This window comes from Sorex fumeus, unplaced genomic scaffold (genome assembly GCF_029834395.1).
Source record: "Sorex fumeus unplaced genomic scaffold, SorFum_2.1 ptg000098l, whole genome shotgun sequence".
Taxonomy (NCBI): Eukaryota; Metazoa; Chordata; class Mammalia; order Eulipotyphla; family Soricidae; genus Sorex; species Sorex fumeus.
In genome coordinates this window covers 43,087,179-43,112,183 of record NW_026606155.1, presented here as the reverse complement: position 1 = coordinate 43,112,183, position 25,005 = coordinate 43,087,179, and the positions used below count along the sequence as shown (strand labels likewise).

At 40.4% G+C, this 25,005-nt stretch overlaps 1 protein-coding gene across 1 annotated transcript in view; it reads right to left on the bottom strand.

The window, feature by feature from the left end:
• ERO1A (endoplasmic reticulum oxidoreductase 1 alpha) overlaps window positions 1-25,005 on the bottom strand; it is a 58,571-nt gene that overhangs the window by 7,511 nt on the left and 26,055 nt on the right. Inside the window, exons 8-13 of the mRNA XM_056133755.1 lie at window positions 23,715-23,761; window positions 18,346-18,357; window positions 9,804-9,830; window positions 9,608-9,700; window positions 6,203-6,449; window positions 4,664-4,733 (exon numbers count right to left, since the gene is read on the bottom strand). Coding sequence (XP_055989730.1) covers window positions 4,664-4,733; window positions 6,203-6,449; window positions 9,608-9,700; window positions 9,804-9,830; window positions 18,346-18,357; window positions 23,715-23,761 — 496 coding nt within the window. The remainder of the gene's footprint in view (window positions 1-4,663; window positions 4,734-6,202; window positions 6,450-9,607; window positions 9,701-9,803; window positions 9,831-18,345; window positions 18,358-23,714; window positions 23,762-25,005) is intronic.

The window sequence follows — 25,005 nt, the reverse complement described above, 5'->3', positions numbered from 1 at the left end:
AGTTCTAAGAAACAACTTTAAAATATTACTAAATGCATTCGTCCTTCATGCCCTACCGAGGTCATGAGTTGCCCCCCACAAGTGGCTCTCCGGAACAGTCATGGCTCCAGAGGCAAAAGGACTTAGTCCAGAGCCTGGCAGCTTGCAGCAGAAAAGTGAATGGACCATGCATTAAGCTATGTCACCATGCCTCAACGGGAGGGAAACAGTGTTGCTGCCTTCCACCTCCCCCCACTCCCCCCCTAACACCCCCCCCCCCCCCGGACAGCAGGGTGGCCACCGCCTCAGAGCTTATTGGAAAGCCAGTTATGAGCTGGCAGTGACGGGGCAATTGCAGGCTCATGGGAAGGGGGGAGTACTGGCTCGTCCTCCATGCCCTACCGAGGTCACAAGTTGCCCCCCACGAGCGGCTCTCCAGCATGGCCATGGCTCTAGAGGCAAAAGGACTCAGTCCAGAGCCTGGCAGCTTGTGGCAGAAAAGTGAATGGACCATGCGTTAAACTACGGAGTCATGCCTCCCTGGGAGGGAAAGGGTGTTGCTCCCTTCCACCTCCCCTCTCTCACCCTTTCCCCCACCCAGCCCCCCCCCCCCCCCGGCCGCTGCCTCAGAGCATATTGGAAAGTCAGATATGAGCCAGCGGCAGTGATAGGGCAACTGCAGTCTCATGGGAAGGGGGACAGTACTGGCTCGTCCTTCACACCCTACCAAGGTCACGAGTTGCCCCCCACAAGCAGCTCCCCGGCATAGCCATAACACCAGACACACAGAAACCAATCTCGTAATTATCTGGTTCTTTGCAGAAATCTAAAATCATTGTATGATTCTCATAACCAACTATAGAAAACAAAGTATTTCACAATGACTTTTCAGCAATTCTGATAGTTGGGGAGGGAAATTCTGAACAATAATGGTGCATCTTTTGTCGAAATAATGAATATAATCAATGTAGAGAAGAGTTAAGTAGAAATCATCTTCCTCAGAGGCATTGGGAAGGGTGGGAGGGGGGTATATTGGGGTTCTTGGTGGTGAAAAATGAGTACTGGTGAAGGGAAAGGTATTTGATCATTGTATGACTGAGACTTAAACCTGAAAGCTTTGTAACTTTTCCCACAGTTATTCAATAGATACATATAAGAAGAAAAAATAAATAAATAAAATTATGAAAAAAAAGTAAGGTGGAGTTCATGCCCAATTCAAAATCAGAACAAGAGAAAACCAATACAATTTCCAAAAATAACAATGTCCAATAATCTAAATATATTTCAAAGTTATGTTAGATAAGAAAATTTCACAATCCATACATCACTTATACTAAATCACTTAGAAGTATCCTTATTTGTATCTATGATTTTTAGGTCAACATTTAAAATGATAGGAAGCACACATCACAAAGAACTAAAACAACCGGTGCTGGCCAAGGATGTGGTAGAAAAAGGACCCTCATTCACTCCTAATGGGAATTTTGAAAAACAGCACAGACACTTCTTAAAATACTATTGAGCTTCCATAAGTCCCAGCAATTTCACTTCTTGGCTTCTACATCCAGTGCCCAACAACTCTATTCAGAAAAGACATTTGTACTTCTATGTTCTTTACATCACTACTCAGAATAGCAAAAATCTGGAAATAACCCAAGTGTCCAAAATTAGATGACTGGATAAAGAAACCATTTTATATATATATATATATATATATATATATATATATATATATATACACACACACACAGCAATAATACTTAGATGTAAGAAAAGATGAAATCATGCAATTTGCCGTTACATGGATGTATCTGGAGTCCATCATGCTGAGTGAAATTAGTCACACGGAGAGGGACAGACACAGAATAATCTCTCTCTCAAAGAAACATAGTAGGTGAACAACAAATGCCCAAAGGCAACAGAAACTGAGAACTGGTCTTCAGTAGGAAGCTTACCAAGGAGGGGAGTCAGGGGAAGAGAACAGATAACACTGGGGCAATGGTGGAGGGAAGAAGACATTTTGGTGGAGGATGTGGTACTGGTATGATTTATGCAAGAAACCTACCATTTACAGTATGTAAGCCACAGTGCCTAAAATAATATAATAATAAAAACAAGAGAGTATATTGGATAAGATGCGGGTAGGGCGTTCGCCTTACAAGCGGCCAACATGGCCGACCCGAGTTCGATTCCTCCGCCCCTCTCGGAGAGCCCGGCAAGCTACCGAGAGTATTCGATATGCCAGACACAGTAACAACAAAGTCTCCAATGGAGACGTTACTGGGCCCGCTCGAGCAAATCGACGATCAACGGGAGGGCCTTTACCTTTTACCTTTTACTGACATGGCACAATGCAAACCCCATTCGACTCCCAGCACCCCAGATGGCCCCCACCCCACCAGGAGTGATCCCTGAGCGCAGAGCCAGCTAAACCCTGAGCACAACAGAATATGGCCCAAAAAACAAATAAATAATGACAGGGTGTGGCTAGAATAATCAAATGTGCTGTGGTCAGTGATGTGATATATAGTCAGTGAAACCAACTGGCTGAAAGCAATTCTCACTTATTCTCAAATGTAAGCCTTCAAGTGAGATCCTATTATACTTTGAACTGAATGTTAATCAGTTCTTTTTCATGCAAGTTCTCTATGTCTAACCAGGAACCAAGAGGAGACTTTTAAATCAATATATAAATGTGACACAAGAGAGAAACAGAAACAGAATGAGCTCTCATATGTGGAATATAAAGAAACATAGCAAGGGAATAAAAAATGGCCAAAGGCAACTGAATTTGGGAGCTTGTCTACAAAACTGAGCTTACAGTGGTGGGATCTTAGAGACAGGGAGTCTCTCTAGAGTGAGTGTGGTATTGGAACATTGATGCACAAAACCCTATCATGACCAGTATTGTAAGACACAATGCCTCAAATAAAAGAAATAAAAATAAATATGACATCCATGATGTAGCACTGTAGCACCGTCCTCCCATTGTTCATCCATTTGCTCGAGCGGGCACCAGTAATATCTCCATTGTGAGACTTGTTGTTACTGTTTTTGGCATATCAAATATGCCATGGAGAAATTCCAAAATGTACACCATAAATTATTTTTAAAGTATATATGATATTAACCAGATGTTTTACTTTTTCCTTATAATAGGATTCAGAAAAATTATCTGTTAAACATCAGAGGACACTAAAGCTGAGTTTTTCAGGGGTCAGGGTTTGCGCACACACACACACACACACACACACACACACACACACACAGTATTTCAGGGTTTTGATTTAATTTAAAATTTGATGTAATGTAAAGTAAAACATTCTGAAAAATAATTCTAATCTGCTAACCTGCACAATACAGAAAGGATGGATGCCATAGAACTTTTCAATAAACCAGCAAGTGTATTAAAAATAAGAATATTGAAAATAGTAGGGGGCAAAGTCTTATTATAGCATCCTCCCCCTCACTTCACACTCCTGAAAACTGTTTGGGAGGTTATATAAGCACTGAGGTTATATATTTCTAGCAAGAATGCTTTGAGTAGGAGGTACATAGCAGGTCAAAAATAACTATTATCTAACAGAAAAAAACTGAGTGCAAAAATTATTTTATTTGAAAATAACTCTCAGACTCTGGGGACCCATGGTGATTACCAAAAGAGAAAGAAGTGGGAGGAATGGGCAAAGGGAGGTGATTTTGAGAGTGTGGTCTCATTGGAACTTGAAGGTGGCTGCAGCAGGCTCCATATGGAGGAGTGAAACTGTACTCACAAAATTTTATAGACTGGCAAAACAATGACAAATTAATAAAATTGCTTTGTAAAAAAAAAAGAGTATTCCATTTTGCAAGATACATAAAATCAGGTTATTTCCTGATTAGGAAGAAGCAACTAAGAAACAGAAAAAAGATTCTTATAAATATTCAAATAAAATCAGATCAAGGCCAGTGCTGCTGAGAGCAATCTGTCTTTATCTATCTGGACATTAATAACAGAAAACTTGTGTCATTTCACTTGAGTCCTCAGATATACCAGAAATACCTTCAAAATAGAAGAGGTCTCTTCCTCATGATCATGCTCTGTACATTATGGCTTAAGAAACCCTGTTGAAATTTGACATTTGAAGTATACTGAGACAAAGCTCCACAAGGCAGGCCTTGCCCACAATACCACCTCTACTAAGAGACAAGACAAAGACCAAATCCTGTTCCACGGGGTATCCAGTTTCCTGCTCTCACCATGACTGCACTCTGGATTCCTAAATGCTTTTTATTCCCAGTGAATAGATGAACAACAAAACCTGGCACCTCTCCCCTAAAAAACATACTTTAACCAAAACCATTTTCTGAATTGTCCTCAGAGAAAGACCGACTGATAAAGAGTCTCCAGAGTGCTCCAGAGTCCTTTCCTTTTATTTATCACCTTTATTTATTATATGAGACCCTCAATATGAAAACCATCCATAGGGTGACACACAGATTTCAGTTGGGTTTTTTGTTTTGTTTTGAGATTCTGTGATATACAGCCTCATTATTATTGGTTTCCCATGCACATAATTTCAAAAAGTTGCTATTCTGAGCCATGTACAAAGACTAAGTTGGACCTGCCTTCGAAACATCATATCTGTTTTATTTTGTTTTGAGGAAAAGATCTAAAGTCTAAGTTAGTGAATAAAATACTTACCTTTAGTTTATTTGCTTCTTTTTTGTCTCCAGCAAAAAAAGAATTTTCATCAAAATGCAAAGGAAATGACCTGCATTTAAGAAGAAAAAAAATTCTTAAAAAACACTTTTATATATCTTAAATATATATATTTATATATAAATATTTATATATCTATAAGTTTATATATAAATATATATAAAAATTTGTATATCTTAAAGTCTTGTTTTAAAAATATTGAAAGAACATTTTGTTGGACAGTGATCAATAATAAGATAGGAGAAAATCAGTAAAATCAACACTCTGATGTTCCCAGACAAGCTCTTATCCTCAAACCTTACAGCTAAAAGTAGAAGTTTGTTCCCAAATCCAATATGTTTAATAATAAAAACAATGCAGTATAAAAATACTGAAAGAATGACCTTCATTGGGGCCAGAGTGATAATATAGCAGATAAGGTGTTTGCTTTGCACCCAGCCAACCTGGATTTAATCCCCGCATCCCATGAGACCTCCTGAGAATGATCTGGTATGATTCCTGAGTGTAGAGCCAGGTGTGGCCCAAAAATTTTTTTAAAAAAAGACCTTTAAAATGAAATATAAGTGCCTTTTACTGTTCTAGTCAAAACTAAACCAAAATTTAATTCTAGCACTGCAGCACTGTCCAACCGTTGTTCATCGATTTGCTCGAGCGGGCCCAGTAATGTCTCCATCATGAGACTTGTTGTTACTGTGTTTTGGCATATCGAATATGTCACGGGTAGCTTGCCAGGCTCTGCCGTGCGGGCGAGATACTCTCGGTAGCTTGCCGGGCTCTCTGAGAGGGGCAGAGGAATCGAACTCAGGTCGGCAGCGTGGGCTGCGTGCAAGGTAAACGCCCTACCCCTGTGCTATTGCTCCTAAAAGAGCAAAATTAGCCCTTAATATTTTTGAATAATTTCCCTTTCTCTAGACAAATATTTGCAGGGAAGACTGGCCACACCCAGTTGTGCTCTATTACTCCTTACTGTATTGGGGTTCTAGCAACTGTCCCCAGTATAAAACCAGGTTCAGCTGCATACAAGGCAACTCTCTAAACGAACACTTAAAAAATTTGAATTTGGAGGCTGGGGAGCTTGGGTTCTTGAACCGTCATGCTCAGGGTCATCAGGCTCAGGGTCTCTCTTGGTGGAGACTATCTGGTGGCAGTTCTCACACCTGGGCCTGAGGCTAGAGAGAGAGTGTAGTAGGTAGGGTGCTTGCCTTGCACCTGGGTGACCTGGGTTCAATCCAGAACACGCCAGGAATAAGTACTGAGTGCAGAACCAGACCTCTGAGCATCACTGGGTGTGACCCAAAGACAAAACAAAACAAAAACTAGGCCTCTAGGATGCAAAGAATGCACTGGTCCCTTGGAATCTTTCTCCAGTGTTAAAAATTGTAGATATCTTGCTTTCTTGAGCATGAATTTCTCTCTTTCCCTCCCTTTATTATCCAAATAAATTTTTTTAACTTGAAAAAATATACATATAGACACCACTTCTCATCACTCTTCTACAGATTATAGGTCTGTTTAAATTACTTGATTTCATGAAGTAGTTCCAGAAGTAATATTTTGTTTTCAGTATCCTGAACTTTATTTCCAGTGAAGAGTTGAAAATCCGGGCGCTCAAAGAATGGTAACACTTTAGATAAAGCTCGTAATTCTATTAAGTAGAGAAAATATAAGTTCTTAAGTCTTCTTGGACCTTCTCCTTCAGTCAAAATTCCATCAAACCTCTGCTGAAATTCTGTAATGTTGTGTCCCCATTTTTGTTCCAACCAGGTATCTGATAAGAAAGAAGGATTTAATATTAAAATTTTAATTTTGAAATTAAGTTTCAGCTTTCCTTTATGAAATTATATTTTTAGAGTGATTAATGTCCTTTATGTTTTAAAATATATAAATTACCATGAAACTCTCTTAATTTAGCCTTTTATATATTTATTTTTAGCTTTGGGACCACTCTTGATAGTCTTCGGGCTACTTCCAGCTCTAAGATCAGAGCTCACTTCTGGATGTGCTCAGAAGACCATGAATGCTGGGGATAGAATTTGGGCATCCTACATGAAAAGCACATACTTAGCCTGCTATGGTCTCTCTCAGGCCAAAATAATTCTATATCAATTTTTTATTTCTAAAACACACTCTTTTTGGGGGCTGGAGCGATAGCACAGCGGGTAGTGCGTTTGCCTTGCACGTGGCCGACCTGGGTTCAATTACCAGCATCCCATATGGTCCCCCAAGCACCGCCAGGAGTAATTCCTGAGTGCATGAGCCAGGAGTAAACCCTGAGCATCGCCGGGTGTGACCCAAAAAGCATAAAGAAAGAAAGAAAGAAAGAAAGAAAGAAAGAAAGAAAGAAAGAAAGCAAGCACATTCTTTTTTTGGTTAATTGTTTGTTTGGGAACTACAGTTGGATATGCTTGGGGCTTACTCTTGGCTCTACTCAGGAATCACTCCTAGCAGGACCATATGGGGTGCTGGGAATTAAACCCAAGTCAGTAGCATGCAGGATAAATGCTCTACCTACTGTACTATCTCTCTAGCCCCGAAGAACCCATTCTTAAAAATATAACAAAGTTAATACTTTATTGAGATCAAGTTTAATTTAAAGATTGACCAACTCAATATTAATATATGCATAAAATGAAAATATATAAGTTTATCTTCATTGTATTTTTGGTCTGGGGGACCATATCTGGTGGTGCTCAGAGTTTACTTCTGCATCAGAGTTTACTAAGGGATCACTCATGGCAGGGCTCAGGGAACATATGAAGTGCCACGAATTGAACCTGGATCAACCATGTACAAGGCAAGTGCCCTGCCCACTGTACTATCTCTCCAGCATCACAGATACAGCATTTTTTAAAATGACTATCTGAGGGGCTGAATCAATAGCATAAAGGGTAGGGCATTTGCCTTGCACGTGGCCAACCCGGGTTTGATTCCCAGCATTCCATATGGTCCCCTGAGTACCGCCAGAAGTAGTTCCTGAGTGCATGAGCCAGGAGTAACCTCTGTGCATCGCCAGGTGTGACCAAAAAAAGCAAACACAAAATAAAATAGAACAAAATAAAATGACTATCTGAGAGACTGGCAAATAGTTCAAAGGGATGGACTGCATGGCGTGCATAGATGAGGAGCTGAGTTTGATCCCCAGCATCTCAGGGCTCAAACACTGAACCATCATCAGTGCCCCCTCTACCAAGTATCAAGTTCAAACAAATATCAAGAGTTGGAGAGATTCCCAGCACCCCAAGCATTGCTTGAGAGACCAACCCCCCCAAAAAAGTCTCTCTGAAATTACTAAATTGAAGTACTTTTTAATTTTAATCAACATGAGATACACAGTTACAAAGCTGTTCATTGTTGGGTTTCAGTCATACAATGTTTTAACATCCATATCCCTCCACCAGTGTACATTTCCCACAAAACTGAAGTTACTGTAATTTTTGTTTCTAAGAGGTAAGAAATAAGGTAAAGATGAAAACCAACGATAGTCACATTTGTCAACATTCCTGGAGCATAAAGAGCAGCAATCAATGCTTGACCCATTAAACCCCAGGCTGGACGCTGGCACACCAATAAAAATTTTCTTATATAGTAGTATCTCTAATTGAATGACAACTGTGCTCTTAGGAACTGCTTTAATTCTTTTTTTTTTTTTTTGCTTTTTTGGGTCACACCCAGCGATGCACAGGGGTTACTCCTGGTTCATGCACTCAGGAATTACTCCTGGCCGTGCATGGGGGACCATATGGGATGCTGGGAATCAAACCTGGGTCAGCTGCGTGAAAGGCAAACACCCTACCCACTGTGCTATCACTCCAGCCCCAGAAGCTGCTTTAATTCTTAAAAAGAACATTTCCAAACAGTATGGACGATTCTCAATAAATTAGAAATTGAGCTCCCATTTGACCCAGCAATACCACTCCTGGGAATATATTCCAGAGAGGCAAAAAAGTATAGTCGAAGCGACATCTGCACTTGTTCGTTCATTGCAGCACTCTTTACAATAGTCAGGATCTGGAAAAAACCTGAGTGCCCAAGAACAGATGACTGGTCAAAGAAACTTTGGTACATTTACACAATGGAGTACTACGTAGCTGTTAGAAAAGACGAAGTCATGAAATTTACATAGAAGTAGTACTACATGGAAAGTATCATGTTAAGTGAAATGACTCAGAAAGAGAGGGATAGACATAGAAAGATTGCATTCATCTGGGGAACATAAAGTAACAAAAAAGGAGACTAACACCCAAGAATGGCCGAGATTAGTGCCAGGAATTTTACTCCATGGCTTGAAGGCCAACCACACGTGCCAGGGGAAAAAAAGAGCTCAGATAGAGAAGGGAGAACCAAATAAAGGGTGTTGGGAGGATCCTCCCAGGATGGGAGAAGCATGCTGAAAGTAGACTATAGACCAAACATGATTGCCACTCATTTCCTCTTTTGCAAACCACAGAACCCAAAAGAAGAGAGAGAGAACAAAAGGGAATGCCCTGCCACAGAGGCAGGGTGGGATGGGAGGGAATGGGGGGTGGGAGGGATACTGGGATCTGTGGTGGTGGGAAATGGGCACTGGTGGAGGGATGGGTGTTTGATCATTGTATAATTGAAACCCAAGCACAAAAATTTTTAAGTCTACAACTGTACCTTATGGTGTATCACTAATAAAAATTTTTAAAAAAAGAACATTTCCAGAGTACTATGTTAAATGATGAATAGCTTCTTAAAGGAGAATCAAGCTCAGAACACATTGAACCATGCCTTATATCATCAACAGTTACTACATTCCTAATATCACTTAATAACGTATCTTTATGATCGAATATTCAAACAAGTCAATCTTTTTTCATTTAGGTACATACAGAGACTATTTCAAGAATATCATTGGGGAGGAGGAGAATATAGTAAAATTGAATAAAACTGAATGCCACATACCTTGAAGCAGATATCGTGCACTCAAATGCACATTTATACTTGCATGTAGCCCAGATATAAGTCTGTAGAATGCTCGTTTTTCTACACAGAGGCCTAAATAGAAATAATATGGAAACAGAATCCTCACATGTAAAACAAAGAAATAAAATTTCATGTCTTTAAAAATTTAAAAAGTATCAATTAAGTTTCCAATTACCTTCAAGCCAACTGTAAAAAGTGTTCTCTGAAAGTCAAAGAAAAATAAGTCACAAGATTATAAAAATACCAAAATTTAAGTTTTTCAAAAGTTTTATAATATTACAGAAAATTTGTACTGAGCAGTAATCTGTCTGCTTGTTTGGGCTGGCTTGTGACCATGAACCAGCAGTATAGGGGGCTACCCTGCTCACAGGCAATTAATCCCTATGTTACTCTCAGGCCTCTCAGAAAGTAATTTAAAGATCACCTAAAGACTGAGTCAAAAAAATTATTTTCAATTATTCCAAAGGAAGGAGAGAAGTTTTCTCTATGAAATTAAATTAAACTTGATCTCAATAAAGTAATAACTTTGTTATCTTTTTAAATCGCACTCTTCCACTTAGCCTAGAGAGATTTAATCTTGCCATGGGGAGCACTCACCTCGTAACTTTCAGAATAAAGGGTTTTATATGAGGTCAATATGCCAAAACCAGTAACTACAACTGGTCTCATTCACCTAACCCTGAAGGCTTCACCAACATGGCAGCACTGAGAAGGATGAGAAAGGAGAGGCTGATAAAATCTCAAGGCCAAACTAGGCTGCCACAATGAAGGAAGACAAAAATGATCGTCTGTACTTTTAATGCACGTACACTAGCATCAGATGCATCCATCAAGGACCTGATGGTACAAGCGCGAATGATCAAGTACGACATCATTGGTCTGACCGAGACAAGAAGGCACAAATCTCACCATGCCGTTTTCGACACTGGAGAAGAATTGTTCCTCGGAACATGCAATAAAAGAGGTGTCGGAGGCGTCGTGTCCTTGTCAACACAAACTTGGCCATGAGCATTGATTCATTCGAATGCATAACAACCCCAATTGGACGTTTACATTTGAATAGATGTGGCTCACTGCCTGCAGTTTCTATCTTCGTTGTCTACGCACCAACATCTCATTATGATGAAAGAGAAATCGAGAAGTTCTACATGGAGCTGGAGAAGTTCTATAAAGAAGACCACACCTTCTACAAGATCATTGTGGGTGATTTTAATGCCAAGATAAGACCGAGAAGATCAGCTGAAGAACTTCACATCCGGACCCATGGCCTTGATTGGAACAAACAGAGTGAGAGACTGTCTGAGTTCATCATGTCGACCAAGACCATCCATGATAACTCACAGTTCGAGAAGGCAGAATCTAAACGTTGGACATGGGAGTCTCCCGGTGGAGGATTTCACAACGAAATAGACTACATCATATTCAATCGACAGTTTTGCCTGACCAATGTCGCTGTTGTCCCAAAATTCCGAACGGGATCAGACCACCGTCTCCTTCGTGCAAAATTCTACTTCACAGAGCGGGGAGAAAGGGCTGCAAAGTTTAAAAAGAGAACTCCCAGAATGACCACCAACTGGGAGCTCTTTGGCACTATTGCGGCAACATGGGAAGATGCCATTGTTGACAACATTGACGAGGAATACAATCAACTGGTTCAGCACCTCCATAAATGTGCGAGGAACGCCAAGAGAGAGATAGCCACAAAAAAACGCCTGTCTTCGAAAACTCTTGAGCTTATCTGCCAGCGTGGCTTGGAGCATGCCTCAGGCAACCGCAAGCTAACGTCCGAGCTTGCAAAGCAATGCAGAGATGCGATCAAGGAAGACCTCAAAGAGAGAAGAGAAGAAGTACTGGTAGATGTGGCAGAAGCCGGGGAAAGTATTCGTAACGCCTGCCTGTCCTCCGCCAACTACAAGACCAAGATGACTGCCCTCCGACGTCCTGATGGATCCATCACATCCTCCAGAATGGCAATGGAGAAGATTATCCATGACTTCTACTCAAATCTCTTCGATAGCCATGTCCACTTGCCGACATACCAAATTCCACAGGATGGATATGTCGTTCCCAACGTTCTCCCTTCCGAAATCCGACACGCCATTTCGTCAGTAAAGAAACGAACAGCATCCGGCCCAGACAGTCAGACCTGAACACCTGAAGAACCTGCCGTCAGTACTCATCAATACACTGGCTCGGTTCTTCACACACTACCTGTCTGTATGCAAGGTTCCGTCCCAATGGAAAACCAGCAGGACCGTACTACTGTTCAAGAAGGGAGACATCCAGGACATTGGCAACTATTGCCCGATCTGCCTATTGTCTGTCATCTACAAGTTGTTCACTCAAGTCATCCTAAATAGGATTGGCAGAACACTAGATGAAGGACAATCATGCGAGCAAGCCGAGTTCCGCAAAGGATTCAGCACCATCTACCATATCCACACGATAACCAAGCTCATTGAGGTTTCTCGGGAGTTCAAGATGCCGCTCTGTTTAACATTCATAGATTTAAAGAAGGCCTTTGATTCTGTTGAGACGGAAGCGGTCATTGAAGCCCTAGCCAATCAGGGCATTCAAGCCCAATACATCAAGATCCTCCGTGAGCTGTACTGCAGATTCACTACCAGGATCTCACCATTCTACAAAGAAGTGACCGTTGACGTCAAGAGAGGGGTGCGGCAGGGTGATACCATTTCACTGAAACTCTTCAGTGCCACCCTCGAGAACATCATGCGACAACTGGAATGGGAGGGAATGGGAGTGAAGATAGATGGTCGGCAACTACACCACCTCCGCTTTGCTGATGACACTGTTTTAATAACACCAAACATCAGCCAAGAGGCACAAATGCTGGCCGACTTTGACCGTGAGTGTGGAAAGGTAGGACTACAGCTGAATCTTACGAAGACAATGTTTATGAGAAACAGCCTCGTTCCTGATGCCCCATTCGCTCTCAACAGTACGAACATCTCCGAATACAACAGCTATGTGTACCTAGGTCGAGAAGTCAACATGACAAATGACCTGGCACCCAAGCTGCGCAGGAGGAAGAGAGCGGCTTGGAACGCCTTCAAGAACATTGAAGAAATAGCTAAGAGGACCAAGAACCTCCGGTTCCGGGCACATCTCTTTGATTCCACTGTTCTTCCTGCATTAACATATGCCTCAGAGACCTGGGCCCTACAAAAACAGGATGAGCGCTATTCAGGTCTCCCAAAGAAGAATTGAAAGAGCTATGCTTGGAATATCGCGTTTCATTTAAATGAGAGAAAGAATCCGGACTTCCGACATCCATCAATGATCAAGAATCAGGGACGCTGTCTCATTTGCCAAGTTGTCAAAAATCAGATGGGCTGGTCACGTAATGAGATTTAAAGACGACCGCTGGACTAGAGCTGTTACCGACTGGATTCCACGGGGTGTCAAAAGACCGCGTGGCCACCCACCTACCAGATGGTTAGACTTCTTCATCAAGATCATGAACGATCAGTTTGAGGCTCTTCATGTTCCCAGAGTGAACAGATGCCATTGGGCTACACTAGCATGCGACAGGGACAAATGGAGATGTTACTGGCGCCTGCTCAAGCAAATCGACGACTAACGGGAAGTGATTAAGTTAAGTGATATGAGGTCAATAAGCATAATTCAAATAGTAAATGACAACATGGAAGAATACTTATCCTTAATAACTATTCATGTAATGAAAATTCAAGCCTCACTGCAAGGTTTTTTAATTAAAAAAGGTAACACAATTTATAAAACAGTATTGTTCATGGTCATGGTCCTGGTCCTCCCGTTGTTCATCGATTTGCTCAAGCGGGCCCAGTAATGTCTACATCATGAGACTCGTTGTTACTGTGTTTGGCATACTGAATACGTCACGGGTAGCTTGCCAGGCTTTGCCGTGCAAGCGAGATACTCTCGGTAGCTTGCCAGGCTCTCCAAGAGGGGCGGAGGAATCGAACTCGAACTCGGGTCAGCTATGTTGGCCGTTTGCAAGGCAAACACCCTACCGCTGTGCTATCACTCCAAAACAGTATTAGTTTATATATTTTTATAGATTTGTTTATCGCTGTTTTTTATTTGTTTATTGTTTACATATTTGTGTTCTATGTATTGTTTATATATTTGTTTATATATTTGTGTTCTATGCATCCTGTATTGTAAGAAGAATTCAAGTAAATATTATAAAGTCCACGACTTGGATTTTTTTTGAGCTACTAATATCACTGACTATATATGAACCCTGCAATTCTGTTCTAAAGAAATAACTGAAAATGGGGCTGGGGTATTTGTACAAAGATGATTTTGATACATATTCTTTAAACATGAAATTATCAGAAGATGGATAGGTCAAAAATCTAAGCACATGTCTGCATGTGAACTGCCTGGGTTGATCCCCAATATCTCCTGGTCCCCTGAGTACAAAGCCAGGAGGAGTAGCTCCTGAGCACTAGAAATGGGAAAAAAAAAAACTGAAATGATCAAAATGTCCAGTGTTTCCTAAGTTAGTATGATACAATATTATATAATCAGGGGCCGGAGTGATGGTACAATGAGTAATGCATTTACCTTGAATATAATTGACCTGGGTTCCATTGCCTCTTTTGCAAACCACAACACCCCACCCAATAAGAGAGAGAGAACAAAAGGGAAGGCCCTGCCACAGAGGCAGGGTGGGATGGGGAGGAATGGGGGGTGGGAGGGGTACTGGGATCCGTGGTGGTGGGAAATGGGCACTGGTGGAGGGCTGGGCATTTGATCATTGTATAATTGAAACCCAAGCACAAAAATTTGTAAGTCTGCAACTGTACCTCATGATGTCTCACAAATAAATAAATAAATAAATAAATAAAAATTTTAAAAAACTGACCTGGGTTCAATCCCTTGCACCCCATATGGTTCCCCAAGCCCTCCAGGAGTGATCCCTGAGCACAGAGCCAAGAATAAACCTTGACCATCAACAGGTGTGGCCCAAAAACAAACCCCTAAAAATTATACAAATAGCTATGACGGTAAAATTATACAAAACATTAAAATGACAAGAAGGCAAAACATGAAAATATGTGAAAGGAATAGAATCATAACTATGCTTGTGTGTGCATTTACTATAGATACAAACACATAATTATTTTGACTAAAATTATTAGTTGCAATGATGAAAAATATATAATCAAAATAAAATAAGTAATAAACTACATAGAAACCTTAAATTCATATAAACAGACTTTATAATCAAAAGAAAATCCAAAAAATAAACTGGTTAAAATGTATGTAGTCACAAAAATAACAATGATATGTTATTCTAAATACACAAGAAGCTTGTAAGCTGAGTGATAATTACTATAGTGTCTTATAAAAATGCAAAAAGAATATTCACAAAAAAGCACATATGATAACAAATAAAATTTGTCCAGTCTGTAAAAAAATGCAAATTATAAGACAACAGTTATGACTTTAACAGTAAAATTTAAAATAGAATATTTAATACTGACAGGTATTTGGGTCAGGTAAAATGAATGGGAGCTTTGATTGGAAGGAGCATAAATTAGTACAACCTTCCAATGACAAAAAAGCAATCCAGTTTATTACATACCAAAAACATAAAATTAAGAACCAGTAAGTCCATTTCTAGCCTGTTTTATAAAGATTAATGTTTTTGTCTCCCTTAAAATTCCAAAGTTTAAGCCCAAACCTCCAATTGTGATTGTGATGGCTCTGAAGTGGGGCCTTTGGGAAGGAAAGTAGGTTAAATGAGACCGGAGTGAAGGGGCCTCGGGATAGGATTTGTGTTTTAAGTGGAAGATCTAAGTCCAGAGCTGTTTTCTCCTCTCTGTGAGAAAAGAGCAAGAAAACTAGCTTTCTCTAAGACAAAAAAAAAAAAAAAGTCTTGCCAAAAAACAAATTGGCTGACATCTTTAACTTCCCAGGGTCTAGAATTGTGAGAAAATAATGTTCTTTGTTTCAGCTACCCAAACGATGGCATTTTATTAGAGCAGCTTGAACTTATAAAGACAGAGGGCAGGAAAGTAACACCAAAATAAAATAAAAATATAATTTTGGTATCATAAAATCCTACCTAAACACATAATAATAACAAGTATCAAAATGTAAACAAAGGAGCAGTATGAGGTAATAACGACATGCTACATTGTCAAACTGTCTGGTTTCAGTCCTAACACTGCTACCAACAAGTCATACAGACCTTTCATGCTCATTTTCATAGTCTATAAAATAATGACAAGAAGAATACATCTTAGGATTATTAGAAATAAAATCACGTTTACAAACTGCCTGCCCAGACAAGTACTTGAATGTAGTATTAGCCAATACCATTATCAGTTAATAGTAATTACCATTAGACCATGAACTGGGGAGAACAGGGATGTCCTGTGGATTGAACCTAGACTTTCCATAAAATTTGCAGCTCAGTTTTATCATCTATTCTCAATTTGGCCTGCCCATGATCCAGTCAGCTCTCAAGTACAGTGACAACTATCGAGGACAACCCTTTTATTTTTTTTTTTTGAATTTTTAAACTCGGTTTATTAAGTTCAGTGATGAAAACTTTCAGAATATTCTCCTAAAAAATTATTTTTTCTTGGAAAAAATAAAGATAGCCACAGATGCTGCTGTAGTGAAGCCTGTTGAGGACAACCCTTTTATGTTTGACCAAGTGAATATTTAACAAATATGCTCATAAATAAAAGTATTTCTATAAACAGAGTCACCACAAGCTTAACAATCTATTCTCTGATAATCAGAGAAGGATAAGATATTTGAGCAGTATTGAAAAACTGAAACAGGGGCCAGAGTGGTAGTGCAGAGGGTAGGCCACTTGCCTTGCATGCAGTCAACCTGTGTTTGATCCCCGGCATCCAATATAGTCCCCTGAGCACTGCCAAGAGTAACTCCTGAGTGCAGAGCCAGGAGTAACCCCTGAGCATAGGCAAGTGTGGTCCAAAAATGAAACAAAGAATCCTGAAACAGTATCCTCTGATATAAGTAGAACATAGCATAGGATGAGGAATACTCACGGCTGAAGAAACTAAATCAAAATTTAAGCCATGATCACCACCAATATTAAAATATGAGGCAGCTACTCCTAAAGTTCCCCCAAATAATACTGACTCAGTGTTTTATTTCATTGCTGTTAGTACTGTAACTATAAAGTGTAATAAAATAGCAATGTTTTCAAACTTGAGCATTCCATTGTTTAGAGTGATTTTTAAAGTCACAAAATAATATACAAAAGACAGAATTGGGGGCTGGAACAAGAGATAGTGAGTAGGATGGATGCCTCACAGGAAGACAAACCCAGGTTCTATTCCAGACACCCCATATGGTTCCCCCAAGCTCTGCCAGGTATGATCCCTGAGCACAGAACCAGAAGTAAGCCCTAAGCACCAAATATGGGTGTGGTCACAAAACCAAAATAAAAAGACAGAACTATGAGTGAGAAAGTAGATATTCACACTTCAGAAATTTTATCTAGACTAAGCACTATGCAGTTGTAGGGGGAGAGGGATGGGCGTTCGAAGGGGTCCTCCAAAGTGATGCACAAGAAGCCTAGGGGCTCCTTTGGCAATTCTTGGCGATCCAGGTGAGTAGTTCAATGCAAAGGTCCAAGGATGGATGCTGCTGGGCCCTGCTGTGCCAGGGATCCCCAGGTCACTTGGTGCTGCTCAAGAGTCTCCAGGGGTCCACTAGAAATGCACTGGGAAATGCACTGGGGTATGTTTGTGGGCAGGCGGGGAGGAGGGGAAGAGACCATGTGATGCTCTGAATTAGATCTGGGTAAGGCACATGATAGACAGGACCCTAACCACTATATAATTCGGGAGACCCCAGTTCTGTGCAGACTTTTCATATTGTTAAAAACCTGGTTTAAGAATAACAAAAACTGGGACTGGAACGATAGTACAGCAGGTAGGGCATTTGCCTTGCATGAGGCCCACCTGGGTTCGATCTCTGGCATCCCATATGATCCCCCGAGCGCAGAGCCAGGACTTAACCCCTGAGCATCACCAGCTGTGACCCAAAAAAGAAACAAAACAAAAACAAAAACTGGGGCCAGAGCAATAGTACAGAGGGTAGTATGTTTGCCTTGCACACAGCCAACTGAGGTTCGATCCCCAGCATCCCATATGGTCCTCCAAGCACTGCCAGGTGTGTAATTACTGAGTGCAGAGCCAGGAATAACCTCTGAGCATGACCATTTCCGGTTGTAACCAAAAAAAGTCAAAAAAAAAAAAAGGCAGTTGCTTTACATGCAGTAAACCCCAGTTCAACTCTCTGGTGCTACATCTACATATGATCCCTGCCCCAGTCTCCCCCACACCCAAACACCACTGAGTGTGACCCAAAGTCAAAATACAAAATACAAAATAAAGTAAAAGATACACACTCTGACTATGCCCAGTATTTGTACAAGCCTGTTCTGAGCAGGTTGGGGGAGCTTTGCTCCCCCCTTGCAGCAGTGAAAGGTGAATTCTCAGAGGAGGAGGCAGACACTTTCTGCTGCCATAGATAGCACAATCCTTATCTCCTAACCTAGACGTTCACCTCCAAATATTAAAGAAAGAAATAAAAAGTAGTTGCTCCTGGGCCTTAGATAGGGTATGAAAAACAAAACAAAACAACAACAAAAAAAATACCTTCCATAATAAACAAGTGCATGCAGAGCAAATTCATCAATGATAAGAAAGGAAACTTACCTTTGCTTTTCCCTGAAAAACAACAAAAAAAAAATGTTTATTGTTATAAGCGTCTTTAAAATATTGTACATCTATAAAAGAAAAAAAGGTTTTTTAATAATGATTACTCTGATAGTACACTGGTTTATACACACAAGCAAAATCTGAAAGGGAGCAATTTACACTCATGAAATGTGCTGGAGTGCAGCAGGAAATATGCCTGAGTCTAGCTGAGAGCACTGTCATCTCACACCCGATGAAATGTGGGCTGACGGGAGAGCAACACTTCATCTATCACCTGCAGTAACACTCAAATATACATTAGGACTTTGTGTTGTTTGGCTAAGAGAACTTTTCCCCACATTTATTGATCCTAAAGCTAAAAAACAATTCCTGTTCAAGATTCGTGCCATTGTTTTGAAAATTTCAGACTGATGCTACAAACTTTGCCACAAGGAATACTTTAAAGACTATTTTGTTAAGGTCAGATTATGCATAATATGGCAGTTTGTATGAAGCTGCTCGTTTCCTACCTTGATTTTGCCCCCTTCTATTTCGGGTTGCCATTGTTTGATTAAGCAGGGAACCTTTTATCTGCCAAGGTCTATCTGAGTATCTGTAACATCATTCCTGGGCCACACAATCCAGGTAGATGGGCTGAAGGCAGCTGACAAGAAGCTTACGCGTTTGGGGGCTGGAGTAACAGCACAATGGGTAGGAAGTCTGCCTTGCACGCAGCTGACCCAGGTTCGATTCCCAGCACCCCATATGGTCCACTGAGCACCACCAGGAGTAATTCCTGAGTGCATAAGCCAGGAGTAACCCCTGTGTATCGCCGGGTGTGTCCCAAAAAGCCAAAAAAAAAAAAAAGCGAAACAAAACAAAGAAGCTTACATGTCTATCCCACCATGCATCAGGGCCACAGCATAGGATTTTATGGGCCTTCAGGGGCCACGAACCCAGCGTTTCCCACCCCCAGATTAAAGTAACATGCTATAGATTGCAAATGTATGCTTTTCAAAAATGAGATCACAGATAAAATTTAAAATATCATCTGGGTGCTGGAATGACAGCTCAACAAGCTGAGTACCTGGAAGTATGGGAGGCCTTGGCACTACATGGACCCCCAAACACAAAGCTGGGAATAGCCTGAACACCATACACTATGGCCCCAACCAATAAAGGTAAAAAACAAAAGTATTATCTACAACTCCCTCTATGTAAAGATAAATGCCACATACATATAGCAAATGTTCCTTAGACTATAGATAATAAAATATTAAGTTTGGGGGCCAGACCAGGCAGTGTTGGGTGGGAGTAAGGTGCTACTCCTGGAATAGTACGCAGGGACACTCCCTATAATGCTCAGAGGAGCACCCGTGTCAGGGATCCACCCCAAGGCTTCTGTATGCAGAGCAAGCACTCCAGCCTTTTGAGCTAGCTCTCTTACCCTTAGATATTATGTTTTGTTTGCTTATTTTATTTTTTATTTTTTGTTTTTTGGGTCACACCCAGCAATGCTCAGGGCTGACTCCTGGCTCTGCACTCAGTTATTCAAATAATTTTTTTTTCTTTTTGGGTCACACCCGGCAATGCACAGGCATTTGCTGCGTGCAAGGCAAACGCCCTACCTGCTGTGCTATAGCTCCAGCCCCTCTTCAAATAAATTTTAAAAAGAAAAATCTGCATCAAGGCCCCTTAGTTCCCTAGCAGTGCTCAGGGAACCATATGGGATGCTGGGAATCGAACCTGGATTTGACTGCTAACCAAACATGGGTAGCAAACACCCTACCTGCTGTACTATCACTCCAGTTCCTGTATGCTTTTGTTTTGTTTTGTTGGCGAAGCAAGATAGTTTTTATTGAAACTTATTTAGAAAGACATAAGGGGAGAGAAAGAGAGAAGAGATATGTGTTTGAGAGAGAACACAGGCTTCTTCAGAGAAGAAATAGGCAAAAATGCAAAGAAACAGAAAGACAAGCAAGAGATATATGTGTTCAAGAGAGAACATGGTCTTGAAGAGTAAACCTAGAAATGATGCTTTTGGAAAAAACACATAACATGTGCTGCTGATACCTTAACACAGTATGTGAATTTTACCCACATTTATAACAATTTATTCCATGTGAATATGCCATAAAACATTCAACCAGATCCTAATGATATTTAAGTGGCTTCCATTTATTATTAACATAAGTGCAGATTAGTTCATTAGTTTATAAGATCATAATGTGAGTTTATATTTAAGGTCACCTCTTGTCTAGGAATTTCTCAGTATCAATAGCTTGTAGCTTCTGATTGTATAATCCTCAAAGCCTGGTTTAAATTTGACATTTCCAATTGGAAGGGGTGCACACCTAGCAGTGCTCAGGAGCTATTCCTAACTCTGTGCTTGGTGGGGAAGAACTAAGGGGAGTACTCCCAGGACCCTGTACTAAGGGAACATGCAGTGTTCAAGGATAGAACCTGAGTCTCCTAGACACAAAGCAAGTTCTGAGTCAGCCTCTTGAGTTATCTCTCCACCCAAAAGAAGTTGTTACTGCTCCCTTTCTCCCTTTGTTTTTGGGGCCATATATGGCACTGCTCAGGGTTTACTCCTAGCTCCGTGCTCAGGAATCACTCCTAATAGTGCTCAGGGGACCATCCACAATGCCAAGATTAAACCAGGGTTGGCTGCATCAAGGCCAGCACCTGGCCCGATGTACTACCGATCCAGCCTATGACACTTGGATTTTAAACTACTTATGACTCATCTGCCAACATTTAAAGAATGATACAATCATGTTGCTTTCTAGGGTAAAATTTATGTTTATTGACTAAATGAGAACAGCAGTTATTCAAATAATTTTTTTTTCTTTTTGGGTCACACCCGGCAATGCACAGGCATTGGCTGCGTGCAAGGCAAACACCCTACCTGCTGTGCTATAGCTCCAGCCCCTCTTCAAATAAATTTTAAAAAAGAAAAATCTTACACATTTCCTAAAAACACATCAAAGATTTTACCAATAAGCACAAATTCAGAGAACATGGATACATGATATGTATTTCCTAAGGAAAGTATCTGCAAGGCAGGAGAAATAGTACAGCAGGTAGGGCACTTGGCTTGTACATGGTCAACCCAGATTCCATCCCCAGTATCCCATATGGTCCCCCTCGCCAGGAATAATTCCTGAGTGCAGAGCCAGGATTAACCTCTGAGCATCACCTGGTGTGGTCCAAAATCAAACAAACAAAAAGTAAAGTGTCTGTTATCATACACTGAAATTGAAATGATTTCTTTAACAAACCATGGGTGGCTGGCAAGATGTCTCAAAGGCCAGGAGCACATATTTTGCATGTGGGAGCTCCAGTCTTCTCCCTAGCACTGCATGATCCCAAACACACTGGGAGAGATTACTGAGCAGGTGTGAGCTTACTCCAAGTATGAGCCCAGAACAAACAAACAAAAATTGCAGGGGCCAGAGAGATATCTCACCAGACTAGAGTGTATACTTGGCATGCAGGAAGCCAGGTTCAATCCCCAGCACCTCATGAACACTTCTGGGAGTGGTCACTAAGCACTGAGCTACAAGAAGTAGCCCCTGAGCAGCTCTGGGTGTGATCCCAAAACCAAATGAACAAAGAAACAAACAAACAAACAAAATACCTGCCTATTAGGGTCTGGGCAGGATTTGTGGGTTTTAAGTTTACACCTGAATAATTATTTGTTCAAGGAATGAGTTCAAGGAAGTCTCTGAATAATTTGTTCTTAAGATCATTAATTAAAGAGTATAAATGTTCGCTGATCACTTATATAACAAACCAGTTAATTTATTACAGGTTATGTTAAGAGATGACCAATATATACAAGATGTGACACAGGGCCATGGGTGGGGGCTCTTGGCCACTCTGGCAGTGGTGAGGTGAAGTGACTGTGACACTAAGAACCTATAGTGGTAATACCATGGTGAACACTGTCACTGTCACTGTACTCGCGTTGTTCATCAATTTGCTCGAGCAGGCCCAGTAACGTCTCCATTGCGAAACTTGTTACCGTGTTCAGCATACAGAATATCACGGGTAGCTTGCCAGGCTTTGTCGTGTGGGCGAGATACTCTCAGTAGCTTGCCGGGCTCTCCGAGAGGGGCAGAGGAATCGAACTCGGGTTGGCCATGTTGGCCGCTTGCAAGGCAAACGCCATACCCCCTGTGCTATTGCTCTTATTTTAAAATAATAAATATTTGATTAAAAAGAGAGATGACAAAAATCTCTGTCCAAAATATATAAATAATGGTAAAATCATGCTCTAAACAGTGCAAGGAGATAAAAGAGAAGGGAAACCTTATGACATTAGATCACTTTATGAGGAAAGAGAGATTACTACAAATCAGGAAAACCATGGGGAAAATAGCAGGAAAAAAAAGAGGGCCAGACCTTGACTTTAAATAGAAAATAAAAAATGTTAACGGGGAAAAAAAAAGTCTGACATCAGAGTTCCAAGTGTGCAGTAGTTGCAAGTGTGGGAAAAGATTTGGAACAATTTTTTTTTTTTTTTTTTTGCTATTTGGGTCACACCCAGCAATGCACAGGGGTTACTCCTGGCTCTGCACTCGGAATTACTCCTGGCAGTGCTCAGGGGACCATATAGGATGCTGGGAATCAAACCAGGGTCGACCACGTGCAAGGCAAACACCTGACCCGCTGTGCTATCGCTCCAGCCCCAGATTTGGAACAATTTTGATATTCATTATCTAGCACAAAATTTCCCAAACTTCCCTTTACATTAGAAATTATTCAGGCAGCCCTGGAATTCTACTTCCCTTAAGTAAACGAAAAGTTCCCCCACCCCCAACTATACCAGGGGCTACAGCTGCTCCCACCACTATTTCAGCTTCCCCCAGGGGACAGTATTGTCCACTTTGGGAACCAATAAACCAGAAAATAAGTAAAATGATGAAAAAAAACACAATCTTAAGTAAAAATGCAGAGAATAAAAATATATAATCAAATATTTATCATAGGATAGTCTAATGTCATGAACTTTATTATAAAACTACTCTTTAGTGAGTCAGGGAGATAGTACAGCAAGCAGGGCATTTGCCTTGAACACAGCCCACCCGTGTTTTATTCCTGACATTCCATAGGGTTCCCAGAGTCCCACCAATAATGATCCCTGAATACAGAGCCAGGATTGACCCCTGGGCTCTACTGGGTGTGACCCCAAAAAAAAAACACACAAAGAAACTTCTTAACTGTAAATATTTTAAGCACAATGCATTTGCAAGTGTGAGGCATCACTCCTAAGAAAACAGGAGTATTTGATCTCAAATGCTTTTGCCAACCCTTATTTGCCCTTCTAACCAAAGTTTACAGACTGACAAATGATGTAACAGTGCAAATAAATAACTTACCTTGACCAGAAGCCAAAGGATTTAAAGGTCTTTTAATTGTCTGTGGCCTAGAAACAAAGAATGACAGTGTAAAACATAAAAATATTAGCAATCATGTTATTGTTAATTGAAAATAATTACCTCTGAGAGTCTCTTAATGATCATATCTAAAAAATGTTTTATGGAGATAATAAAATATTTCATTTTCTCTAATTGCTTAAAGAGAAGGTGTACGTTAATTGTTTTTGGTAATAATCGTTGCAGATCTTTTCCCTTGGTCGCTTCCAGAAAGATATTTCCTAATTACTTCTGCAAAGGAAGAACTATCAGTCAAGCTCCTTTCTCAGAATCACAAATATGTATATGTATATATATGAGTGTGTGTACATATTTATATATATATTTTAGATACCCATATAAGTATGTGCTTATGGCATAAAGTTCACTAATTTAAAGAAAAACAAGAAAAATATATCAATATCCAAAACAAACATTAAAATAAAATGGGAGAAAAACAATGTAAGTCATTCTCTACTTAAGTATATAAATTTTCCCCATGATAATCAAAGGTGCTATGATTCAAATAAGACACTTAAATAAGAAAAAACCTTAATACGCTCTAAAGTTCTTTTGAATCTCAAAATAAATATACATTAGTGTCATTAATAAAGGATAGGAATTGTTTTAAAGTCCATTATTTTAAAATTTTGTACACCTTAAATTCTGAGAAAAGAATTACACGCTATATTTAATACTTTCAATTTGATGCATTACACATTAGTTATATTTTAGATATTTTATGGAACTCATGATATAAACTAGATATAATGCTAGTAAGTGCTTCAATTAGGTCTACTTTAGTTCACCTTAAAAAGAAACCTTTAGGGCCAGAGAGAGCAATAATACAGTGGGTTGGGCATTTGCCTTGAACATGGACGGCCTGGGTTCAATCCCTGTCATCTCATATGGTCCTCTGAGCACAGCCAAAAGTAATTCCTGACTGCAGAGCCAGGAAGAATCCCTGAACACTGGCAGGTGTGACTTCCAAAAAAAAAAAAATCCCTAATTAATTAATTAGAAGTTCAAAAGAAAGAAACCTTTAGGGCCAAAGAGACAGAGAAAGAATGCAGCAGATAAGGTGCTTCCCTTGCACACAACTGACCTGGGTTCACTCTCTGATACCCCATTTGGTTCCCTAAACACTATCAGGACTGACCCCTGAACAAAGAGCCAGAAGTAAGCCACTAGGAAGGCCCAAAACACAAGAAGAAATAAGAGAGAAAAAAGAAACCTCTATAGAGAGCCAACACTT